This window comes from Sarcophilus harrisii, chromosome 4, assembly GCF_902635505.1.
Source record: "Sarcophilus harrisii chromosome 4, mSarHar1.11, whole genome shotgun sequence".
Classification (NCBI taxonomy): domain Eukaryota; kingdom Metazoa; phylum Chordata; class Mammalia; order Dasyuromorphia; family Dasyuridae; genus Sarcophilus; species Sarcophilus harrisii.
In genome coordinates this window covers 357,517,179-357,541,689 of record NC_045429.1, presented here as the reverse complement: position 1 = coordinate 357,541,689, position 24,511 = coordinate 357,517,179, and the positions used below count along the sequence as shown (strand labels likewise).

At 45.0% G+C, this 24,511-nt stretch overlaps 2 protein-coding genes across 2 annotated transcripts; one reads left to right on the top strand and one right to left on the bottom strand.

Moving 5' to 3' along the window:
• The first annotated feature begins 13,896 nt into the window (after nucleotides 1–13,896).
• Nucleotides 13,897–18,432, top strand: GBA (glucosylceramidase beta). Its single transcript, XM_012548187.3, has 11 exons — nucleotides 13,897–14,057; nucleotides 14,503–14,590; nucleotides 14,792–14,983; nucleotides 15,124–15,270; nucleotides 15,545–15,678; nucleotides 15,885–16,057; nucleotides 16,207–16,444; nucleotides 16,765–16,989; nucleotides 17,373–17,536; nucleotides 17,971–18,087; nucleotides 18,191–18,432. The coding sequence occupies exons 1-11, from the start codon at nucleotides 14,031–14,033 to the stop codon at nucleotides 18,294–18,296; spliced, it is 1,611 nt and encodes a 536-aa protein (XP_012403641.1). The 5' UTR covers nucleotides 13,897–14,030; the 3' UTR covers nucleotides 18,297–18,432.
• Nucleotides 18,433–18,814: 382 nt separating this feature from the next.
• Nucleotides 18,815–24,488, bottom strand: MTX1 (metaxin 1). Its single transcript, XM_031968676.1, has 9 exons — nucleotides 23,981–24,488; nucleotides 23,004–23,689; nucleotides 21,914–21,983; nucleotides 21,589–21,668; nucleotides 20,520–20,612; nucleotides 20,171–20,353; nucleotides 19,963–20,039; nucleotides 19,254–19,408; nucleotides 18,815–19,162 (listed from the first exon to the last, which is right to left on the bottom strand). The coding sequence occupies exons 1-9, from the start codon at nucleotides 24,462–24,464 to the stop codon at nucleotides 18,948–18,950; spliced, it is 2,043 nt and encodes a 680-aa protein (XP_031824536.1). The 5' UTR covers nucleotides 24,465–24,488; the 3' UTR covers nucleotides 18,815–18,947.
• Nucleotides 24,489–24,511: the final 23 nt, after the last annotated feature.

Here is a 24,511-nt window from a genome sequence, read left to right as displayed (position 1 = left end):
TGAACTCTCCTTCCCCGTGATCTGGAAAATCTGGGGAAAATTTTTTGATCCTCCCTTCAGGGAGGGAAGTCTGAATTATTATGTCATTAAAAGATAAAATATATTTATATGTACATATTTTTATGCATTTCTGAGTTTCTAAACTTTTTCTGTATCATTTGTGGCTTCCACAGAACTCCCCCCAAATTTTTTAAATTTCTTATGCTGACCAGCAATATATTGAAACTACAATGAGGAAAGTGGATGTGGAAGAGAGAACCGCTTCCTTTTTTGTCTGATCTCTTCCCCCCACTCCAAGCACAGTGACTTGCAATCAGCAAGTGCTTGATAAATGTTTGCTGCATTAAGTGGAATCATTTGGGACTCAAGCTTCTCCTCACAGCAATCTAGGCTGGTTCTCTAAGGGCATAGTCTAATGCTGGATCAATATCCAAAGACTTTCCAGTCCAGGACAACATCTGAGAGCCTGTTTCCTTGGGTGCTAGCTTATCCTTGAGAACCCAAAATTAGTACCTCCATATCAGAGGAAAATAACATGAACAATTATTTCATTGTGAAACAAATCCTTGTAAATTTTAAAATAATTTGCAATTTAAAAGATATTTAATTCATTAGAGAATAAATATTGGATCTATGATTTCCTTAGCATAGGAAACTTAGGGATGATGAAACTCCCCCAACCAAGTCAGCTATATTGCAGTAAAATTGCAATATATAGTCTTAGAAAGTTGCCTGAGTTTAACTAGGTTTTCTTTCCCTTCAGTTGGGGCTGGTATGAAAGATGAGGGGATTTAGTAATAGTGCAGTAAAAAGAAAAAGAAAAGAAACCGAGTGCTTTGCCTAGTATCACACAATCAATATGTATTAGAGATAGAACTTGAATCCAGATCTTTCATATAATGGTTCTTTTAGGCAACAAACATCTATTTATTTATTGGGGGAGCGGGGCAGCCATGGGGGTTAAGTGACTTGCCCAGGGTCACATAGTTAGGAAGTGTTAAGTGTCTGAGATCAGATATGATTGAATCAAAAATGGATTTGAATTCAGGTTCTTTTGGCTCCAAACCAATCTAGCTGTCCCAAAAAACATTTAACAAATGGTTACCACGTAACTGGCACTGTAGCCTGGAAAGAAATAAAGACACGGGTAACTAGGGTGGCTTCCTTAATATTGAGATTCTGAGAGGAATCTGGCAATCACTGGGAGGATCAGAGGGTACTTCTAATATGTGAAGTCTAGGGCTGGAATGAGTCTTCTGGGCGGCAGAGGTTTAGGAGAGAAATCTCTGGGAGAGTGAGGAATGCAACCTAGAAAAAATATTCAGGGGCAGTTAAGTGGTGCAGTGAATAGAGCACCAGCCTGGAAGTCAGGAGGACCTGAATTCATATGTGACCTCAGACACTTAACACTTCCTGGCTGTGTGACACTGGGCAAGTCATTTAACCATAATTGCCTCAGGAAAAAAAAAAAAAGAAGAAAAAAGAAACAATATTCACCTAGAGATCCACAAAGCCAAGGTACCTCCTGTTTGATGTATTAATTTTCTAAATAAGGAGCCAGATTATATCAAATACATGATTAAAATGCTGGCTACAATGTGAAACTATGTCCAATGGGCTATAAAACTGCATACTCTTTTTTACTATTATTAATAGCTTTTTATCTACAAGTTATATGCATGGGTAATTTTACAGCATTGACAATTGCCAAACCTTTTGTTCCAATTTTTCCCCTTCTTCACCCCACCCCCTCCCCTAGATGGCAGGATGACCAATACATGTTAAATATATTAGATTATAAATTAAATACAAAATAAGTATACATGTCCAAACAGTTATTTTGCTGTACAAAAAGAATCAGACTTTGAAATAGTGTACAATTAGGCTGTGAAGGAAATAAAAAATGCAGGCAGACCAAAATATAGGGATTGGGAATTCAGTGTAATGGTTCTTAGTCATCTCCCAGAGTTCTTTCGCTGGGAGTAGCTGGTTCAGTTCATTACTGCTCCATTGGAGTTGATTTGGTTCATCACATTGCTGAAGATGGTCAGGTCCATTGGAATTGATCATCATGTAGTATTGTTGTTGAAGTATATAATGATTTCCTGGTCCTGCTCATTTCACTCATGTGCATATTCTTTGATCCAGCAGGGCCACAATAAGGTCTGTATCTCAAAGAAATTATAAAAGAGGACATGTGCAAAAATATTTGTAGCAGTTCTTTTTGTGGTGGCAAAGAACCGGAAATTGAACAAATGCCCATCATTTAGGGATTGGCTAAATAGGTTATGTTTTATAAATGTAATGGATTATTATTCTGATTTCAGAAAAGCCTGGCAAAACTTATATGTTGGAAATATATTCAGAAGAATTACACCTTTAACCCATATTAGGATTACTTGTTGCGTAGAGGAGAGGGAAGAAGGGAAGAGAGGAAGAAAAATTTGGAGCACAAGGTTTTGTAAGGGTGAATGTTGAAAAGTATCTTTTTGTGTATTTTGAAAATAAAAAGCTATTATTAAAAATTTTTAAAAGGTTAACATGAACTGATGCTGAGTAAAGTAGGCAGAACCAGGAAAATATTTTACACAGCAACAGCAAGATTGTGTGATGATCAATTGTGATAGACTTGATTCTTCTCAACAATTCAGTTGTTCAGGCAATTCTAATAAACTTTGGATGGAAAATGATATCTGCATCCAGTTAAAGAACTAGGGAGACAGAAAACAGATTGAACATACTATTTTAACTTTTTTTCTTCTGTTTTTATTTTTCTCATGGTTTTTCCCTTTTGTTCTGATTTTTTTCTCCCAATATAACTCATATGGAAATATGTAATCAATGAGTGTACGTGTATAACCTAAAAATTTTTTAAATAAATTTTTTAAAAAATGTTGGCTGCATGAGGGATATCAGTCAGTCAATCAACATTTATTAAATACTTGATATATGCAAGTGAAACAGCTAGGTTACTCAGTGGATAGAATCCTGGGTCTAGAGTGAGGAAGACCTGAATTCAAATTCATCTTCAGATACTCCCTGTGTAACTCTAGGCAAGTAACTTAACCTGTTTGTCTTAATTGAAGGGAGAAGGAAATGCAAACTCCAATACCTTTGTCAAGAAAAACTCACAGGTAGTTTTGATGTCCATAGGGTCTTTAAGAGTTAGATCTAACTGAAAGATTGTACAATATGTGTCAAGCAATATGCTAAGTTCTGGAATATGAGAGACAGGATATAGCTAAGTGATGTTGCATCCTAGTTTTAAGTAGCATGGGGTCAACAGAGCTTTGCCTCAGGATGAAAACTGAGTCTGTTGTCCACATACATAAATGTGGACTTTCAAAGGTGCCATAATACCTTTCTCCTGGCCCAGGTTCCCCCCGAATGGACCTATAGCTAGTCTACCCTCTACCCCTTGCCAGTTTTATAACTTTTTTCTTTGATGAAACAATTGCTAGTTAAAGCTCTCTATGCCATGTCTGACAACCCAATCACAAACTTAGGACTTGACAGCTGTATTGCAGTAGAATTGGTTTTCTTTATCATTCTGTGCATTTAAAAATCTGATTCTGGGCCTGCTGGGTGAAGTAGTAGATAGAGAACAGTCCTGAAGTCAGGAAGACCTGACGTGAGACACTTACTAGTCAGATACTTGGGCAGTCACTTATGTGGAATAGAGAGATAAGGTAAAGAACTTATAGGAATGTATGAATTCTTTTTCTATATTTTATTTTCATTATTTCTGTTTCCCCTATAACCTGTATAATATGTTCAGGCTTGAGCCTTGGCCAGCTATAAACATATTTACTTAACCAGAGATGATGACATTTATCCTTGTTCAATGTTATCAATATTTAGACTATTAGTTTAAATGGTCAGCTCAGTAATCTGAAGTTTGAAGGTCTAATTGATGATTCCTCTCAGAACCAGGGAAACAAAGCATTCCATTCTAAACTGCCTTTGGCACCAATGTTTAACATTCAATTAGAGGAGAGGGCACCTGTTTCTCAATGCTCTTCAATTTATGATGTAATCCTTTGTATATCTTTACTAATTCTTTAGCCCTTCAACTGCGAGATTTTTCTCTTTCCTTCCTCGCGGTGGAATTGTTCATTCTCATGAGAATTTATTAATAAACAATCTTTCTGCTTTCTACTGAGTGATCTCTGTGTAGTCATTTTGGATAAGGGTCTTCTACATCCCGCACAATTGGGGGCTCATCTGGGATGGAGTCTTTGAGGGAGATGGCTGTGCACCCCAGACAGGGACAGGCGCCCACAGAGTAGTTTTCTCCATGGTCTCTGGCTCTGAGTGAGCAGCCTCCCTCCCCTCTTAGACAATGATCCGAGGCAGGGATACTCAGTGGAAAACAGAATTGAAGATTGAAGGAAGTAGAGTCCTGATGGCCGGCATTGCAGCCTGAAAGATATACACATGTGTAAACTTGAGGTAATGCTCTTGGAGGTCTGGGGGTCCATTGGCTGGGTCGAGGGAGACCCTGAGGGATTAGCCTTCCTAAATTTGTTTTTGGTGTGGGCTGCTGTCGACCCCAATGATAAAGGACTTTCCTGAGGAGGCTCTCGGGTGGCTGCGGGAATGTGAGGGTAACCAAGGGCTTCTGCCAAAACCTGGACTGGGTCCAAAGTGGTAAAATGGGATAGAAGCAGTCCAAGAATTTGTGTCAGGACATTAACTAGGGAATTCAAGACTGGGATTAACTTCCCAGATATAAAAGGGAAGAAAACTGGGAGGATGTATATCCCAGAATAATTTGAGTATATCAGACTTAAATCTGTATATAAAAGGTGAAAATAGAGTTTTGCATGAGTCTCTGTGTGTATGTCTGCTTTGCATTTTTTGTTCTGTGTTAAAAGTTAGCAAGCTTGTAAGGGAGAAGAATTCAGCCTCTGTGCTACAGGCTTAGAAAAATATCAGGCTGAACTATGGGAATTGGAATTCATTCAGAGTAGTAATTCTTTCAGAGTGGCTCAGAATGTATTGGTCTTAGATCATGGTAAGGTAATTTGGGAATTAGTTTTGGGCTTCTCAAGAAGTTTGAAAAATCTTTTTCTTTCTCTCCCTCTGCCTCTGGCTGACTGCAGCAGCTTTGCAGGAAGCGGGAGAGAAGGGGAAAAATAAAAACATAGATTGAAAGTTTGGAAAGTTTTGAGAAAATAGAAGAAGAGTGGCTATCACTCTTGTAAACAAGGGGCCCTGTTACTGATAACTCAGACTTGTGGAATCCTGCCAGAAGGAAAAAAAATATCTCAAGGTAAAACAAGGATTGCTGCTTAACTCTTTCCTGGCTTACTAAAGAAAAGAAGTTTGAATAGAATATCTAGGTAGATTTTAGGAAATTTTACAAACTAAGGTACTGGTTAATTTTAATATAACTTTAAATTAGCATGTGTGTTAAGATTGGAAACTTAAGATTGCAAATAAGAAATTGCAGATATTGGAAGAGAGGAATAAAGAGCAAGAGAGGTAAATAGCTGAACACGGGGGCTCTCTGACCTGTTGGACCTGTGGGAAAACTAGGCATGTTTCTAAAAATTGTCCCAGGAAAAGAAAGAAAAATCATTATTTGTAAGTTTGCTTTCATGGAATTAGAGAACAGAAAGTTTAAGAAAGCTAAACTGGGTGATTGTTTGTCTGCAACATCTGATTAAGAGTTTTGGGAAGAAGTACTATAATTTTGAAATTGGGGAAAATAATTTTACTATTGCTTTGCACATGTTAGATTTATTCTGAATATAAAATCTTAAGAATTGTTTGAATATTGTGGCCTTTATAATTGAAGAGAAAACTTTTCTTTCTTTTATTATTTGGTTGGACTTCAAATTAAAAATATAGGTTATTAAACAAAATGCCAGTAGCTTACGTTAGGGGAGGTCGTGTTTGTATCTCCCTACTTGAATGGTATATTGCTTTTTAAAAGTATTGGGTAATTTGTAAACTATATTATAAGTTTTATGAAATTCGGTTCAAAGTCAGTTGTGAATCTTGAAGTTTAAAGTTTGAAAAAAGGTGATTTAAAGACAAGGGACAAGAGAGATTTATTTACAAAAGCAATTAATAGTTTAAATGGAGCATCTAGTCCAGAGGTCCTTAAACTACGGCCCACGGGCCAGATGCAGTAGCTGAGGACATTTATCCCCCTCACCAGGGCTTTGGAGTTTCTTTATTTAAAGGCCCACAAAACAAACGTTTTGTTTTCACTATAGTCTGGCCCTCCAACAGTCTGAGGGACAGTGAACTGGCCCCCTATTTAAAAAGTTTGAGGACCCCTGATCTAGTCAGAAAGGTTGTTGGTTTGGGAGTGTTTAAAGTATGTCAGAGAAGGTTTGAGCAAGTAGGCATTGGGAGGAGAGAGACAGAGAGATGGGCCAGGAGAATGAAGGTGATTTAAGAAGGATTGTTTAGTAGGAGCAAATGATTTCAAGAAGAAATCAGTGGGAAAAAGAAGGAACTGGTTGGAAAAGCTAGTCACAGAGAGATGGCTGCAAGACAAGATCTATTTTTGGCCAGGGGGAGAGCAGCAGAGCAGCAGTGGAAAGGTGTTGCAGCTGTTTGGTTCCTCTTGCTGAAGAAAGCAAACGGTGATTTAAAGGGAAAGGCTGCTCTTACAAAATGTTGATTGAACATTTGTTTCTTTAGATATATAATGGTTATGAATATTAAAGAATATGATCAGAAATGTGATATATAGTTTGAAAGGGTTATTTTCAAATCAAAAAAGTTTAATTGATGTTTTCAACAACTTTTCAGATTCTTTTTATGTGAAATAGGAAGTTTTAATTAACTGTATTGATGCCAATTCTCTGAAAGGGACTCCAAGAAAAATGGTTTTTGCCTTTGTCCTTTTGAAAATGTTTTTGTATGTAATCATTATATCCTAAATACTTAGGCAAATGAGTATTTACCCTGGTCATCTATCTGTTACTGGATATTTGTGTCTATGTATATTCAGGGTTTTTTAAATGTTTCTAAATAACGAGAGGACAATTAGCACAGTGGTCTGTCAAATTAACTGCTATTTATTGGAACTATAGCCATTTGCTTGTCCTGTGAAGCAAACTTGTTCCTTCACATACGAACTGCTGGCCAATGTATACTGGCCTCCCCACATTTTGTAGTAGTTCCAGACTGTTCTAACTTTATTTGTTAGATTTGTTTTTTGTTCCAGATTTTGGTCTCATTACAGCTATATTGACCTGCTTTTGGGACCTGGATCAGCCCATTGATCATTGTCAGTACCCCATACCCATCTCCTTGCTTGGACTGAGAGCCAATTTTTCACCCCTTATCAACATGAAGCAGTTTTTGAATGAGAGACCATTGCCCCTGCCTCTGATGGACTGATATGGGAAACTTGGGAATGGTTGATAAATGACTGTTAAACCCTGACTTGGTCATCTCTTACTGTGTGTTTAAGATTTGGGATGGAAATTGTTAAAATCGGTAACTGTTGCTGTTAAGAAAGTTATAATATGTTTATAATATCTATGTTCACTTCAGAATATGTAATTGTTTAAGGGATTTTTTTTTTTTTAAGGAAATTCCTCCTGTACTAGTCTTGTTCAATGTTATCAATATTTAGATTATTAGTTTAAATGATGTTAGCTCAGTAATCTGAAGTTTGAAGGTCTGATTGATGATTCCTCTCAGAACCAGGAAAACAAAGCATTCCATTCTAATCTGCCTTTGGCACCAGTGTAACATCCAATTAGGGAGAGGGCACCTATTTCTCAATGATCCCTAATTTATGATGTCATCCTTTGTAACAGAACCTCTAAAAGCTGTATATCTTTACTAATTTTTTAGCCCTTCTACCGTGAGATTTTTCTCTTTCCTTCCTCGTGGTGGAATTGCTCGTTCTCTTGAGAATTTATTAATAAACAACCTTTTTGCTTTCTACTGAGTGATCTCTGTGTAGTTATTTTGGGTAAGGGTCTTCTACATCCCTCACCCACTTAACCCTGATTGCCTTCTAAAACAAAACAAAATATGATTCTAAAAAGAGATCCATAGGTTTCACAGGACTTGCCTATTGGTCCATAACATAAAAAACTGTCAGAACCCCTAATCTTCCTTTCACAAATAAGGAGACTCAGGGTTAGAGAAGGAACTTGCCTGGCTAAAGTTCACACAGCTAGCTGGCTTGTGTAGCCAAGGTTAGACTCTGAAGCTCTTGGGCTCTTCAGCTAAGGTTCTCTCATTATGTAGCTTCATATTTGTATAAGATTATCACTTGGAAAACTTCTTTTATTTGACAGTTTAGCTGGGTATTGCTTTTGGAAAAAAAAAAAGTGCTCATGTTTCTAAACAAACAATCCATAAGTTTATGGAAAGTACCAGATGTTACAAATAGAAACTGTAACCCTCCTATGGCATATTAGCTGGCATACTGGCTTGAATTATTGTTGAACTTTCCATGTGGTTTTATCATAGGGAAGGGAAGACAAAGATTCTTGACAGATAGATTGTAATCTCTTTCAGGGAATACTGCATTTTACCTCTCTCTAGCCTCCAGAGTGTTTTCTTACAACACTGAGTAAATGGGAGGTGCTTAACAAATATTTATTAAACTGGACCATGCAGTGGATAGAGTTGAATCCAAATATGGTCTCAGAATATGACCCTGGGCAGCTTAATTAACCATGTTTGCCTCAGTTTCCTCATCTGTAAAAAAGAGCTGAAGAAGGAAATGGCATACCACTTTGTCAAGAAAAATCCCAACAGATAAAACAATCAACAAATATAGCAACCTAGTCTTTGACAAACCCAAAGATCCCAGCTTTTGGGATAAGAACTTACTGTTTGATAAAAATTGCTGGGAAAATTGGAAACTAATATGGCAGAAACTAGGCATTGATCCATACTTAACACCGTACACCAAGATAAGGTCAAAATGGGTTCATGACCTAGGCATAAAGAATGAAATTATTAATAAATTAGAGGAACATAGGATAGTTTACCTCTCAGACCTGTGGAAGGGGAAGGTCTTTATGACCAAAGCAGAACTAGAGATCATTACTGATCACAAAATAGAAAATTTCGATTATACCAAACTGAAGTTTTTGTACAAACAAAACTAATGCAGACAAGATTAGAAGGGAAGCAATAAACTGGGAAAATATTTTTACAGTCAAAGGTTCTGATAAAGGCCTCATTTCCAAAATATATAGAGAATTAACTCTAATTTATAAAAAATCAAGCCATTCTCCAATTGAAAAATGGTCAAAGGATATGAACAGACAATTCTCAGATGAAGAAATTGAAACTATTTCTAGTCATATGAAAAGATGCTCCAAGTCATTATTAATCAGAGAAATGCAAATTAAGACAACTCTAAGATACCACTACACACCTGTCAGATTGGCTAAGATGACAGGAAAAAATAATGATGATTGTTGGAGGGGATGCGGGAAAACTGGGACATTGATGCATTGTTGGTGGAGTTGTGAACGAATCCAACCATTTTGGAGAGTAGTTTGGAACTATGCTCAAAAAGTTATCAAACTGTGCATACCCTTTGATCCAGCAGTGTTACTACTGGGATTATATCCCAAAGAGATTATAAAGAAGGGAAAGGGACCTGTATGTGCACGAATGTTTGTGGCAGCCCTTTTTGTAGTGGCTAGAAACTGGAAACTGAATGGATGTCCATCAGTTGGAGAATGGCTGAATAAATTGTGGTATATGAAAATTATGGAATATTACTGTTCTGTAAGAAATGACCAACAGGATGATTTCAGAAAGGCCTGGAGAGACTTACACGAACTGATGCTGAGTGAAATGAGCAGGACCAGGAGATCATTATATACTTCAACAACAATACTAGATGATGACCAGTTCTGATGGATCAGGCCATCCTCAGCAACGAGATCAACCAAATCATTTCTAATGGAGCAGTAATGAACTGAACTAGCTATACCCAGAAAAAGAACTCTGGGAGATGACTAAAAACCATTACATTGAATTCCCAATCCCTATAGTTATGCACACCTGCATTTTTGATTTCCTTCACAAGCTAATTGTACAATAATTCAGAGTCTGATTCTTTTTGTACAGCAAAATAATGTTTTGGTCATGTATACTTATTGTGTATCTAAGTTATATTTTAATATATTTTAACATCTACTGGTCATCCTGACATTTAGGGGAGGGGGTGGGGGGGTAAGAGGTGAAAAATTGGAACAAGAGGTTTGGCAGTTGTTAATGCTGTAAAGTTACCTATGTATATATCCTGTAAATAAAAGGCTATTAAATAAAAAAAATTTAAAAAAAAAAAAAATCCCAACAGGATCACAAAGAACCAGGCATGACTGAAAAATGACTGAAAATGATGAAATTAATAACAAATAATCATTCTAATTCTACATTTCTAAGAATATCAGTGGCATGTGATCTCGACCAGAGGATCAAACCTGTTTTACTTGTGAGAAATGGAATCACAGGGTGGAAGTTGCAAAATGAAATAGTTCTTGTCTTCAAGAAACTTATGTTCTTCCTGTTGGAGATGTTATGAAAGGAATTCATACATTAGGTATGAAGTTAGACTGGATGACCTCTGAAATTCCTTGACACTTAGAAATCCTGAGTCTGTGACCTCTCCAAGTTACTTCATCTGTAAAAAATGATGGAATTGGACTAATTGCACGATATACAAGGTCATTAGAGGGTTAGATTAGATGGCTGCTGGGTCCTTCCCACATCTGCCATGATTTAACACTGACAAGATACCGACTCATGATGGTGTAGCTCCTACGAAGGATGTAGCAATACCCTTATGGCCATCTGACCCTAACCCTAAGGCCACTTGACCTTAACTCTAAGGCCACCTGGAATTGGGAGTGCTGTAGTTCCACAAACAAAGCTGGCTATCAGATAATAATCTGTTGGCCTGTACTAAAAATGTTTCTGAGACAACCTAGGACAATAATGGGCAACTCCACCTCTAAGCCATAAAATTAGCATATTAGTGACATGAAGCCCTTGATCTTTCTATCTTCTTTTTATCTTCTTGCTCCTGGTTCTCTGCTAAATTCTTTCAGAATTTTGCCTGTTTCAATTGGCGTTACAATTATAATAAACTTTGTCCCTTGACTTGGAAATGGGTCCAACCCTTCAAATTCTTTTGAGACACTGTGTGACATGGGTCTGGAACCCCAACCTTTTGGGGTCTCCCTCGAACCTCAACAATGACCTCCTTCCCTCTCACTAATCATCACCACCAAAGACAGGACAATAGAACTGCACCATTTCTATCTATGATCCCACCATTTCTTCTGGCTTAACATTTTATGACTATATGACTTCAAGTGTTGGATCCCTTACTATCTATTGAGGAGGTCAATGGTATGAATTTGGAAAGAGAAGTTCCATTTTACTTCAACTTTAACCAAATAAAATTCAGATATTCAGTCTTCTACAAATAATGAGATATTATTATAGAATTTAAAGTTGGAAGAGCCCCTTAAATAATATTTAGTTCAACCCTTCATTTCATAAATGGTGAAACAGTTGCTTAAAAGGATTAAAAAATTTGCCAAAAATCACATGGGTAGTGAGAAGTAAGACTGGTATTCTAACTCAGGCTCTCTGGCTCCAAATTTAGAAGGCTTTCTATTTACTATACTATATATATATTGTTTGCCCAAATTTACCTCAGACTTTTACTGGTTGTGAGTCTGGGTAACTTATTTAATGAATTAGTCTCTATCTTCTCATAAAGTGTGGCAGGATCTTATTTCAGAATTATGCTTTGTTTTTGAATTGGCTACTCTAGCCAAAGCTCCCCTAATTGTACAAGGAAAAACAGGCCCTTTTATAGATCATTGCAGCCCATAAACCTGATTCTTCTGATGACTTCATTATTTCTGTCTATAGTATCACTAATCAAAATGTAATGCTGGAGAAACTGAGGCAGGAGAGAGATTAGAGCATTTTCAATAGTTTATTAATTAGAGAGTATAATTGACTGGACAGGACTCTTGTCTCAAATTATCCAGTCAGATGGAGATATACTGGGACCAAGGAATCCATGTTGGTCCCAGGGCTGGGGAGCAAAGAATCCAGCCTGCTGCATCTAGCAGCCAGGCTCTTAGAAAGCCAATCACTTAAATATTCTCGAAAGACAAAGGACCACAAGGATGGGGGGGTCGGGGGGGGGGGGGGGGGGGGGGGGGGGGGGGGCTTCTGTCAGGTTGGGGGAGACCATAATTCCTAAAAGCCCAGAGACAGGATGTCTGAATACCCAGAGATAAAGATGTCAGTGAGGTATCTTGGAATATTTTAGAGGGATATTGTAAATTCTTGAGGACAGGGGAGGGTCAGGAGTTCTGCTCTTTTGTTTATCTTGCTAGCAATTTATAACTTTAGAGTAAACGGTTCCCAATCTTAATGGACCAGAGTGGGTTTTTACAACTAAGGGGATTTGACAGAACAGTTAAGGAAACTGAGACAAAGGAAACTAGTTCAGGGAAACGAAGTCAGAACAGTTAAAGAGAACTGTGGCATAACAAAAACACCCAATAGCAACATTTATTAAATACCTATTTAGGTATTTAATACCCAGTTAGGTGGGAGGCATACAGATAATAAGATGAAATATTCTCTGCCCTCAAGAAGCTTCCATTCTTCCCAGGGAACATTTCCTCAGTAACTAAATACAGGATATATCAAAACATGAATGCTCAGTGATAAAGGGAGTGATAGGTGCTGGGGAAATCAGCAAGTTTAAATTTTTATGTCTTGCTTCCTTTTTCATTCCTCCACTCCCTTTTTTTTCCTTGATATGATCTAATAACTTTCTTATCTGTGCCTTCCTATATGCGATGCTACACTCTGTCATAGATCCTAATGACCAAATCCCTGAACTATTTCTTTCAATAACCTCCTAATTGTTTTAACTTCTTAACGCTCTCTCCTCTTGCTCACATCTATCTTTCATTTTTATGATAGCACCAGTATGAAAACTAGTCTGTCACATGCATAGATTGGGCCATGGTACTGCTTCTCTTAAACATCTTCAGTAGCTCCCATTTATCCCCTAATTAAAGTTCAAAATCTTCCACAATCTAGCATCGCTCTTTTTCTGAGCCTCCTAAACATTCTTTTTCTCTATATCCTTTGTCCTTCAGTCAAACAGCACAATTCCCATTACCTGTTTGGTGTTTTCCTTCGATTCCTGCATTTTTTCATGCTTTCCCCATTTTCCCCACCCTCCCCACTTTCCCTAACTTACAGACAGGGGTGTGCCAGAAGAAAGCCTCATGAAAATTGGGCTGATTGTTAAATTATCGCATTTATTTACAGCCTGGGAATCGGGGAACTTATTGTTTTGTTTAAGAAAGAGTGATTAACGAGGGTCCTGCTACACCGCCCCGTAACTCTTGCGCGTAACTTTGTTGCAAGTTGTTTCTTCCTACATACCAAGGGTAACATTGTATCTCCGTGCCTCGAAACCACACAATTGCGCAGAGAGGCTTTAACAGGGGTTTGCTGAACTGAAGTCCCACAAGTTGGCTTCTTGGGCAAAAAAAGCAAACAAAGCATTAAAACTCAAACAGCTGCCCTTAACACGCGGGTGGGGACACAGCGCTCTTCTCTACCTCTCTCTGACTAAAATTTGCCCATAAACCCAAGCCCTTTTAGTGGATCCCATTAAACCGGGCTTGGGGCTAAAAGAGGGGAAAGGTGGCGGCTGGAGACCCTCCCCCTCGTCCTCCCCGGGGTCCTCGGGCCCATCCCGACATACGCTGCGTGCCCCGCCCGGTGCGGGTGAGGTCGGCGCCGGCCGGACTGCCTACCTCCGTCCCGGAATCCCGGTGCCCCGCACAAAGATGGCCGGGGGCGCTTCGGGGACCGTCACGTGATGGACCAAAGCGTCACGTGACCTCCGCCCAGTGGCTTCAGGGACTCCGAGCCCCAGCGCCTGCAGAAAGCCGGGCGCTCGCCGGGAGCCTGCACACCTTCCCTCCCCTGAGCCGGGGAGCCCCGCGGCCCTCCTGAGCCCGCCGGAGATGGGACCCTCGAAGCGCCGGAGAGAGGTGAGGAGCCCAGCCTCGCGACGCCAGGGCTGGAGGCCCCAGCCCCCCAAGTTAGGGACCCGGGAAAGACGCCAAACGGAAGGTTTCCCACCCTGCGTGCACACCTGGGGACCCTTGATGCAGGAGGGACCCCGCGCAGAGACAGGGAATGGAGGGAGGGAAGAGGCGCGGAGCCAAGCGGCTAGGCACCGGATGGGAGTAGACTCTGCCCGTGCTGGACCCCCCCTCCCTTGTGATCAAGCCCTCATTCGCACCCTCGTCCTAGTCCCCGTCCCCATCCCGGGTAGTTTCCTGGGGAGCCGGCAGAGGATGATTGTACAGGAAAAGTGGCGCTGTAGGTTAGGGATGGTGAAATCCCCAAGGTCAGAGGAGTCTAGGAGATGCTTCCTGTTTTTGCCATCCTCAAAATCAGTCCCGTCCTAAGTCATCCTTATTCTGGTCTCAGGAACATCCCAGGGATTTGGGGAAAGTCAACAACGTCGCTGCAACTGGCTTGGGATTGCTTTTGCTTCAGATGGTTTCCTGCACAGCGAGTGAGTGACCAGAATAGGGAGGTGGAAGAGCTCCTAACTTATAAAGGTGGTGGTGGTATGTTGAAAAGAGAAACGTTTTTAGCACTTCCTTGTGGTCCCAGAAAATGTTTCATTATGGGAAAACTTGGGTGGAAGGAGAGGCAGACAAAAACTTTACCCTTTTCTAGTCTTGCCCCCGTTTCCCATGTCTGTTTCCTCCAGGTTCCCGTCCCTGTGTCCCGCAAAGCTTTGGCTATAGCTCTGTGGTCTGCGTCTGCAATGCTACCTACTGTGACACGCTGGATCCTGTAACACTTCCTGACTCTGGTACCTTTAGCCGATATGAGAGCACCCGAAGTGGACGGAGGTTCGAATTGAGTGTTGGGTCCATCCAGAGCAACTGGACAGGCAAAGGTAATGACTCTTCCTCCAGCTCAGGTAGATCTGACAGCTCTCATGGAACCAAGAAACTCAAGGCTGCTGGTCCTGGGGACTCAGCCCCCAGGCTGTTCAGGACTAGTGTTCAGGACTAAGATGAGATCTTTTTCTTTCAGGGTTGCTTCTATCCCTTCGACCAGATCAACAGTTTCAGAAGATAAAAGGCTTTGGAGGAGCAATGACTGATGCTGCTGCCCTCAACATTCTAGCCCTGACACCTCCTGCCCAGGATTTACTCCTTAAGTCCTACTTTTCTCCAGAAGGTGAGATAGTTTGAATATGGGAATAGGATTCTTTGACCCAGGAGGATTCCCTCATCCCTTCTTAATGTCTGAGTTCCCCTACCATTTTATATCCTCCCTCCTTCATCTTCTAAATTTCTGAAGGTCCTTAGGGCCTACTTTTCTCCCAGGCACATCTGATTCTACAAGCCTTGATTCAAATGCCTGTTTTCCAGATAGACTTGCATGTACTGTAGTTCAGATTTCAGGGCTCTCCATCTCCTCACAACCTGGCTGAGCTGTTGTTCTTTTCCAGGCATTGAATATAACATCATCCGAGTGCCCATGGCCAGCTGTGACTTCTCTATTCGTGTCTATACTTATGCTGACCACCCTGACGACTTCCAGTTGACCAATTTCACCCTTCCCGAGGAGGACACCAAGCTCAAGGTGGGCAGAATTGGTATAAAGTGGCTTTGCTTCCTCGAGGGTAAAGAAGCATCACACTAAGGAAGTTATTGGAAGTTACACGTTCCCCACCCCTAAATAGTTATGAAGGAACAAGGGCGGGATCCAAAGACTGGGCCTGATGCACTGGTTAAGCCAGTCACTGTCAGTTTCTTCACCTGTTCCTCACTATCAATCTATTTCTTCAGATTCCCCTTATTCACCGGGCTCAAGCCCTGGCCCAACGCCCTACCTCACTCTTTGCCAGCCCGTGGACATCACCTACCTGGCTTAAGACCAATGGGGCAGTGAATGGGAAAGGATCACTCAAGGGAAAACCAGGAGACAAGTACCATAAGACCTGGGCCAACTACTTTATCAAGTAAGGAGGGAAGATTGGGAGACTATTCTACCTTCACGGTTCCTAAATCTCCTAGATTTAACCTTTTGTACCTTTCCAATACACCATGGATTTTTTCTTAAATCCCAGTGTAGGGGTTGCCATTTTACTTGTCCTGCATCTCTCTTTAGGTTCCTGGATGCTTATGCAGAACATAAGTTGAAGTTTTGGGCAGTGACAGCAGAGAATGAACCATCAGCGGGAATGATAAGTGGGTATCCCTTCCAGTGCCTGGGCTTCACTCCAGAACTTCAGCGCGATTTTGTTGCCCTTGACCTAGGCCCTGCCCTTGCTCAAAGTGATCACCATGACACCAAACTACTAATACTGGATGATCAACGCCTTCTACTGCCCCACTGGGCACAGGTGGTAAGGCCTTGACCACCCAAATCACATGGGTCCCTTTTACTCTAAGACCCCTGTCTCAAAATACTTTGATTCCCTTGATTTGGGGTTCTATTGCTCCCCAGATAGCTGTGGTCCTAGAAACTTGGGATACTTTTTTTTCTGAATGGTTGTCTTGATCTTACCAGACTTCTAGAATTTTCTCGAGTTCTATCATTCTTTGTCTCCCTTGCTCCCTCAATTCTATACTTTCATGTATTCCTCCTTCTGTTCCTCATTATATTCCTGGGTATCTACCCTCAGGAGGTCTCATTCCTTTAAGCGCCTCCTTCCTCCTTTTTTAGGTGCTGAAGGACCCTAAAGCCGCTCAGTATGTCTCTGGGATAGCTGTGCACTGGTACCTGGACTTCCTGGCCCCAGCCAAAGCCACACTGGGGGAAACGCACCGCTTGTTCCCCGATATGATGCTCTTTGCTTCTGAGGCCTGTGTAGGCTCCAAGTTTTGGGAACAGAGCGTTCGGCTAGGTTCCTGGAGCCGAGGGACACAGTACAGCCACAGCATTATCACTGTAAGTCTTGCCTGACTTTAGCTAATCTCACCAGTGATTTCTCCTTTCTCCAGTTCTGACCACCTCATGCACGATCCTTATTCAGGGAGCCCTGAGACAGAAATTCTTCTCTTTCCTCCTGCATAACCATATGCTGCATGGTAATTCCTAGGACACTTAGGTTCTCCAAATTAATCTTTGCCCTCTGCCCCTTTGGTCACATCTGTTCTTATTTCCCCATGATTTCCTGACTTCTTCCCAGATACCTTATTTTGCTTCCTTCTCTCTAGACCAGCAGGCTCCTAGTGCAGGGATGACCATCTATTTTTGCTGCCCCCCTTTGTGATGCTCATTGCCTTCTCAAATGCCTTAGGGCTGAGCCTATGTTTCCTTGCCCTGTATAGAATCTGATCTACCATGTAGTAGGATGGACAGACTGGAACCTTGCCCTGAATCCTGAAGGGGGGCCCAACTGGGTGCGCAACTTCGTGGATAGTCCCATCATTGTGGATATAGGCAAGGACAGGTTTTATAAGCAGCCTATGTTTTACCATCTTGGACACTTCAGGTGAGCCAGCAAAGTGTGTGCAGATGACAGGGTCAGGGAGAAGAGGAAGGAGGGAGAGAGAGAAGAGGGAGGGGAAGGTTCTATGAAGCAGGATCTGCCAGTGAGAACGCCATGTGCCTGGTCCATTTATGCAAGAGTGGATATCTCCCAGTGAAGTATTTGAGGTGGTGGATCAACAGTTGACCAGGCCAGTGGCCATTTGTGGTGACAGAGTCAGAAGGGAAGGCTTTATACAGTCAGAAGGCATCTGGGATGGTCCTAGTCTCCTCTCATGTACAGGCCCAGAGAAGTTAGCTGACACACAGCTAGCCACATATCAAGCAGCAGGATTTGAAGCCAGGTGGTCTTGGCCACAGAGGAAAAGGAGGTTGGGGACTTCCTTCCAGGCAGCAGCCAGGAGCCTGGCCCACTGACGCTATCTGTCTCGTGTCTAGCAAATTCATTCCTGAGGGCTCCCAGAGGATAGGACTGGATGCCAGCCAGAAAACCCACCTGGAGACAGTGGCCTTACTGCGCCCCGACGGTGCTGCTGTGTTAGTGGTGCTCAATAGGTGAGTCGGGGGAGGAGGTGGGCACTACGAGGAGCTCCAGGACTGCCAAGGTACCAGTGCCCACTAGGGGGAGCATCCCTTGACTGGTTCCTCTCTTCCCCAGCTCTTCCCAGGACGAACCTCTTACCATTGCTGATCCTGCTGTGGGCTTCATACAGACCTTGGCACCTGCCTACTCCATTCAGACATACCTCTGGCAGCGCCAGTAATGAAGTGGGCATATGGGCAGCTGCACTTGGGTAGTAGACATTAAAAGGATGGAGCTAACTCACCCGTCGCTTCTGACTGGAGAGACCTGAAGCGAGGGGAGGGGTAGGTTGAAGAAAGAAGGGGGAAAGATCTAAATTGCTGAGCTGTGGTTTGAGTGACTCACTCTCCCCTCTGCTCAGTGCCAGGGGCTTGAGGCCCCTAGAGGAGTGGGAGGGGGAAGCCCCACTCCCCTTCTGAATGCATGTATGAGTGTGTGCTCTGTGCTGGCTATGGAAACTGGCCCTGTGCCCAGAGTGAGCTCACCGTCTGTACAAACAGCAGATTCAGGGGAGAGGGCGGTAGAGAGATGGAGCCGAGACGAGCAAAGACCAGGAAAGTAGGGAAACCAAACAACTGGAGTGAGGAGAGAAGTGCTTTCCCAGAAACATGAGGCAGTTAAGGAAGCCAGGTACTCTTCTGTGTTAACAGCCAAGGACCATGCAGAAGGGCACCAAGGGCAGAGACACTGACACCAGGCCACTGTGAGCAGATTTATTCCAAGGGGTGGAAATGGCCACTCCATCTCTTGAAGTCCCCAACATGGGGGCAGACAGTGGTCATTTGGAATGCACAGCAGTAGAAAAGTCAGTTCAGGGAACAACATCAGGATGTCATTCATCTTCCTCTTCCTCAGCAATACCCAAGGCCCGGGTTCCTGACGGTCTACTAGGGCTTGCCCGCTGTATAGAGACAATGCCACTGAGCAGGGCATAGCCCACCATGGCTGCCAAGCCAGCCAACACAGACAGAATTTGCCCCCTTCGCCGGTACGGTTCTTCATCGGACTCTGAAGTTGAAGGTGCTGGGCGTGAAGGTGCTGCTTCAGCTGAGAGAGGGGAAAGAATGCTAGGTGAACATTGAGTCAGAAGGCAAGGTTTTTGCATATTCTGTCCTTCACCAATGCCCTTCCACCTCACCTCCATCCCAAGGGAAGTAGAGACTGAGGATGTGGGTGCAATAAGCACACAAGTTGTTCAGCCCTCGAACATGGGTTTGTAGTTTCCCATTAGGTAGCTTAGGCTGAAGCAGCAGGGCCACATAGCTGAAGACAAAGGCATCCAGGGAGGCAGGCCTGAGGGAGAAGTGAGACAGAGAATCAGGGAAATACAGTCCAGGGCTAAAGAAGATTTGGTGAAAACAGAGATAGATGGACAGAGAGAATAAAGATGTAAGCTTTAGGAGGGAGACAGAAATTACACACAAAGTCTTGTATACATGTCCAGTCTTCCAGTACTGGTTAGTGGATGAGCCCTGAATGGGTCTCTGTCCCAATACTAGATAAAGGGCACATTGAGTAGGACTGCAGCCTTGTAAATTACCACTCCACAGTCCTGGCTGGCTACAAGAGCCTCTCCCCGTCAGAATGGATTCCTTGGTCCTACATACAGGCCCACTGTCACCCAGAGCTTAGGCTTACCTCAAACAACTCCTAAACCCCACCACAGTCCCTGCTTATCCACCTCTGGCCCCATCCTACCCCTAGATCCCCCCTCCTTTTGCCCATATAAGCATCCTTCTTCATTCATGACCAGGAAAAAAGCCTTGTGATCTCCAAATTAATCCACTTCTCCCAGGTACTTGCCCCCTCTGCCCCTTCCCCAAATGCCTCTCTAGGCACAGACTCACGAGTCTCCAAAGAAGAACTTCTGGGAGCCCAAGCGCTGAGAGAGCAGGGTCAGGCACTCCCGGGCCTCTCGATACAGCTAAGGGCAGGGGGGAGGGAATGACAGAGAATGGGGCAGCCTCAGGAACAAAGGCACAAGTAGCCTCACCTCCTTGGCAGTCACCCACATCTGCCCCCCAGACCTCCCTCTCACCCCTTTCCCAAAGGCACCTCTTTCTCTACTTCCTCTTCATCCTCAGGCCTCTGTTCCCCACATAAGAGCTGGAGCCGCTCTATGTGTTTCTTCTGCATTCGGCCTGGCAAGAACAGGTTGAGGGGGAAGGGCATGGCTTCGGCGTACCACTTTCGAGTCAGCTCCACGTAGTTCTTGGCATCGACCCAGAAAGTGTGGATCTAGAAGGGGACAGGAAAGGAGGGAAGGGATGACTGTTCAGGTGTCTAGGTGGCTCCCTCGCCAAGGATATCTGCATTGTATTCTCTGCATCTCTCTGGCCCATCTAGCCCTATATAAATTTGTTGGGGACTGGGAAAGGCGCTGCAAAAGTGCAGGCACACTCACCAACACAGGCAGCAGCTTCTCTTCGAGCAGTGACATGAAGGCCAAGGTATCTGCCCCCTGCCGGGCTGAAAGGTCATAGTCTGCATTGTACTTCTGTGGAGAAAGCAGTCATGAAGTGGACATCAGGGGAGCACCTGAGCTGTGCTCCCACAGACTTCCCTTCTCCAAATGGTGAAGCCGAGGATGGCTCTGGGTTTGGAGCAAAGACATTTCCCCTTCCCTCTGGTCCCCATGTCTGGACCCAGTCAGTGGCCTGTTGATGTTGGCAGAGTGCCCACCCTTGGAACCTGCCAGCCGACAGGGCCCTGAGCCCATGGGGGTGGGGGGGGAGAGGAGGCCCAGCCACAAACTCGGAGCGGCTCCCAGAATTTCCACGGAAAGCTGGCACCACGCCTACTGGAGGCTCCTCTTTGACAGCAGCCTCCCTCTTTTCCCACTCATCTTAATACCACAAAGAGGCCAGAGCAGTACCAAAGACAGGTCTGTCTCCATATCTCCTCAGGAGCCCAGGGGACCCAAATGTGATGGAATGCAAGAAGTGCTGCCTCTCCTTTCACTCTTTAAGCCATAATCTTTTTTTAATTATTATTTTTTTTAACAACCAAGCATATATTTCTCTCCCTTTGACCTCCTTGCTTCAATTAAAAAAATAAAACCTTTGTAACAAACCTACATAGTTATCCTAATACCAGAGTCCAAGTGGCTTTAGATTTCCCTGACTACTTTGCTAGAGGTTTTGCTAAATTTCACCACCTTGCACCATGGCCAAGAACCCCTTACTTCTTCACACTGTCCCTTGGAGTGGGGTGGGGTCTATATCTCAACCTCTCTTCCTCAGCCAGATGTTATCATTTCCCCCAATCCTTCCAGACTTGTCTTATCTTTGGCTCCCCCAAAATGTTCTGATCCAATTTCCTCAGATCATTTTTCATTTACTTTCATCCTTAGTCTATGTGTTCTTTGTGATTCTCTCAAACCTTCCACTCTTAGAAAAAACTGAAAATGGAGGACAAATATCCTGTCCAACCCACCACCGATATCCCTCTGGCTCAGAACGCCTGCACCCGACCTGTTTCCTTAGATGGGTGATGATCTTGTGTGGTTGAGAGATAACTCCACCCTCACTTGTCCGAAGAGCAGGCAAAGTTCCTGATACAGAAAGAGAAAGATGGGATTATGGCACTGTCAGTGCAGGCATTTAGCAAACATTTGTTAAGAACTTATGTGCCAAATAAAGAGTAGTATTCTACATTCCAAGGCCTGCAGGGGATGAGGTGGGGCTATAGATAAAGCCCTTCTTAGAAGCTCTCTTTACAAATACATCCAATAATTCCTACATCTCTAAGTCCGTTCTGCCCCAACCCTCCCTGCCAACCATGACTTTCAGTGGGTACCTGAGGGACTCCTCCAGGGGTTACTGATCTTGTGCACCTTCAGAGGGGCCCCAGTGAATCTGGCATAGGTCTGCAAGGAAAGAAGGGAGGAGGCAGTGAAGCAGTGCCTATTAGGAAGAGCTTAATATGTGCCTGTCAGGACTGGTTAAAGAAAGGCACTGCCATGAGGAGGAAAGAAAGGCAGGGCCCGTCTCTCCATAGACAAAGTGTGACAGTGGTTTTTGGGGGGAAAGAGAATGATAATATCTGAGGTTTGGCCTGGAGTTAGAGCATGTGTGGTATCTGGTGTATGAGATGATTTACAAATGGAAAGGACTTCATGGGTGGTAGCCCCATTTGGGTCTTTCACGGACCAATGATTTCATAGAAGAGCAGGTTCTTGTTGTGGAAATTCCCTCTACAAAGAAGTTCTGCCATTTATCGTGTTACAGCTGACTTGCCCATTGTCGTGAGGCAGGAGTATTTCCTGCGGGGCCAGCTCCATCACACTCCACACAAATCCCTCATTTTATACACGAGCAAACTCAGCTCCGCGGAAATGTCGTCACTTTGCCACAGCCACAAACCGTTAAGTGGCCGAGGCGGGACTGGAGGTTTGCACTCGGGTTTCTAGTACTAACTCAAGACACGTGGTTCTCTCTGAGCCAAGGGGAACTGCCCCCCCCCCCCCACACACACACACACACTCCTTGTCTCCAAAGGCCAGAAATGCAAAGTCCAAGGTCAAGACGCCAGGTCTGAACCTGGCTCGGCAGACTCCAGGCGCGGGCGTCTAGCCGGCTGTGGGGGTCGCTGCGTGGCCAGAAGACCACCTAGGCACTAGCTTCCAGCTCAAACCACGGAAGGTGAACCCACTTTGCCAAGGTCACGCCAGGAGCAAAGTGGCAGAGGCGGGATTTCACTCTGGCCTCTGCTCCCCCTCCACCGGCCGCGCGGAGGGGCGGGAGCCACGGCTGTCCACCTCGGCTTACCTCCTGCCTCAGTTTCCCCCCTGCCACCCGCGCCGGGTCTCTCACATCCGACCCCGGGCTCGCCGCCCCGGCCCCTGAGCGTCCCCGGCTCCTCGGCCCAGCGGGGTTCCCGCCCTCACCAGCACCACGAGGCTGTCCAGGTCCACAGACGGCAAGCCCCAGCCCCCAGCCCAGCAGTACAGCTCCATGGGCGCCGCCATCTTTTCCGCCCTCTGTCCCGGAAGCAGCTCCAAAGCCTGCAAGTTCTCAGAGCCCGGGCAGGCGGGGTAGGCTTTCTCGGAGGCCTGGTGGCAGACGGGGGCGGGGCCTTCCGGAGACAGAGTAGATTTCTGGGGGGCGTGGCCACAAGGCGAGAGGGATCGCCCGGGGGAGGGGCTGCGGCGTCCTCGGTGGGGAGAGGCTCGCTTCGGGGAGGGGCTGCGGGGCGAGACTGGGGAACGTCTGGGGTATTCAGGGTGATGATGGGCTTGCTCCGGGGAGGGGGTATGGGGCGGGACGGGGGAGGGGCTTCGCTGTTCGCAGTAGTAGGAGACTCTCTTCGGGAGAGGGCTACGGGGCCGGGCGGGGGAGGGGCTCCGTTGTTCACAGTGGGGAGATTCGCATTGGGAGGGGGCTGCGGGGCGGGGCGGGGGAGCGGCTTCGGTGTTCGTGGCGTGGGAGGCCTGCTTTGGGAGGGCCAGGGAGGGACGGGGAGGGGCTTCGTTGTTCAATGTAGAGGGAGATTCGTTTCGGGAGAGGGCTATGGGGCGGGGTGGGGCGGGGGCTCCGTTGTTCACCTTGGTGGGAGACTTGTTTCGGGAGAGGGCTATGGGGCGGGGTGGGGCGGGGGCTCCGTTGTTCACAGTAGGGGGAAACTCGTTTCAGGAGGGGGCTATGGGGCGGGGTGGGGAGGGGGCTCCGTTGTTCACAGTGGGGGGAGACTCGTTTCGGGAGAGGGCTATGGGGCGGGGTGGGGCGGGGGCTCCGTTGTTCACGTTGGTGGGAGACTCGTTTCGGGAGAGGGCTATGGGGCGGGGTGGGGGGGGGCCAGTGTCTGAGGGGGAGACCTGCTCTGGGAGAGGGCCATGGGCGGGTGGGAGGGGCCCTGTCTGTCAGTGGGGGGAGACTCGCTTCGGGAGGGGGCTGCGGGGCGGGGCGGGGGAGCGGCTTCGGTGTTCGTGGCGTGGGGAGGCTCGCTTTGGGGAGGGGCTACGAGGCGGGACGGGGGAACAGCTATTGTGTTCATGGTGGGGGGAGGCTCGCTTTAGGGAGGGGCTTCGAAACGGGCTGTGGCGGCGGCTGTGCTGTCCGTGGAAGTAGGGGACTCGATCCGGAGAGGAGCTGTGGGGAGGACAAAGGCCTTGGAAATGGAGATTGGGGGACTGCCGTGAGGCACAGTCCGGGTTCCAGACCGAAAACACGGTCGAGGTTGTAGGGGAGCCTCCCTTGGCTTCGGGGTCGAGGTCTTGCTCGCAGTCTTTCATTAGGATTAAGCCCCAGGTCTTATGTTGGAAGGCGGGGACTCTGTGGCCTCGGGTGCCCCCGGCCCCCGGAGGAGGCTGCCCCCGAGGCGGGGCGCGGGGGGGTCCCCCTTGCTGCATGCTTTCCGTGGCGCGTTATGTTTGGAGCAGCCCGCACCGCTTATCTC

Coding starts and splice junctions, on each gene's coding strand:
- MTX1 (XM_031968676.1), bottom strand. CDS start 24,464: ATGCAGCAAGGGGGACCCCCCCGCGCCCCGCCTCGGGGGCAGCCTCCT. Junction 20,040..20,170: donor AAGAGGAAGTAGAGAAAGAG/GTGCCTTTGGGA, acceptor CCCTGCCCTTAG/CTGTATCGAGAGGCCCGGGA. Junction 19,409..19,962: donor AAGTTCTTCTTTGGAGACTC/GTGAGTCTGTGC, acceptor CTTCTCCCTCAG/GCCTGCCTCCCTGGATGCCT.
- GBA (XM_012548187.3), top strand. CDS start 14,031: ATGGGACCCTCGAAGCGCCGGAGAGAG. Junction 16,058..16,206: donor TGGGCCAACTACTTTATCAA/GTAAGGAGGGAA, acceptor ATCTCTCTTTAG/GTTCCTGGATGCTTATGCAG. Junction 18,088..18,190: donor GTGTTAGTGGTGCTCAATAG/GTGAGTCGGGGG, acceptor TCTCTTCCCCAG/CTCTTCCCAGGACGAACCTC.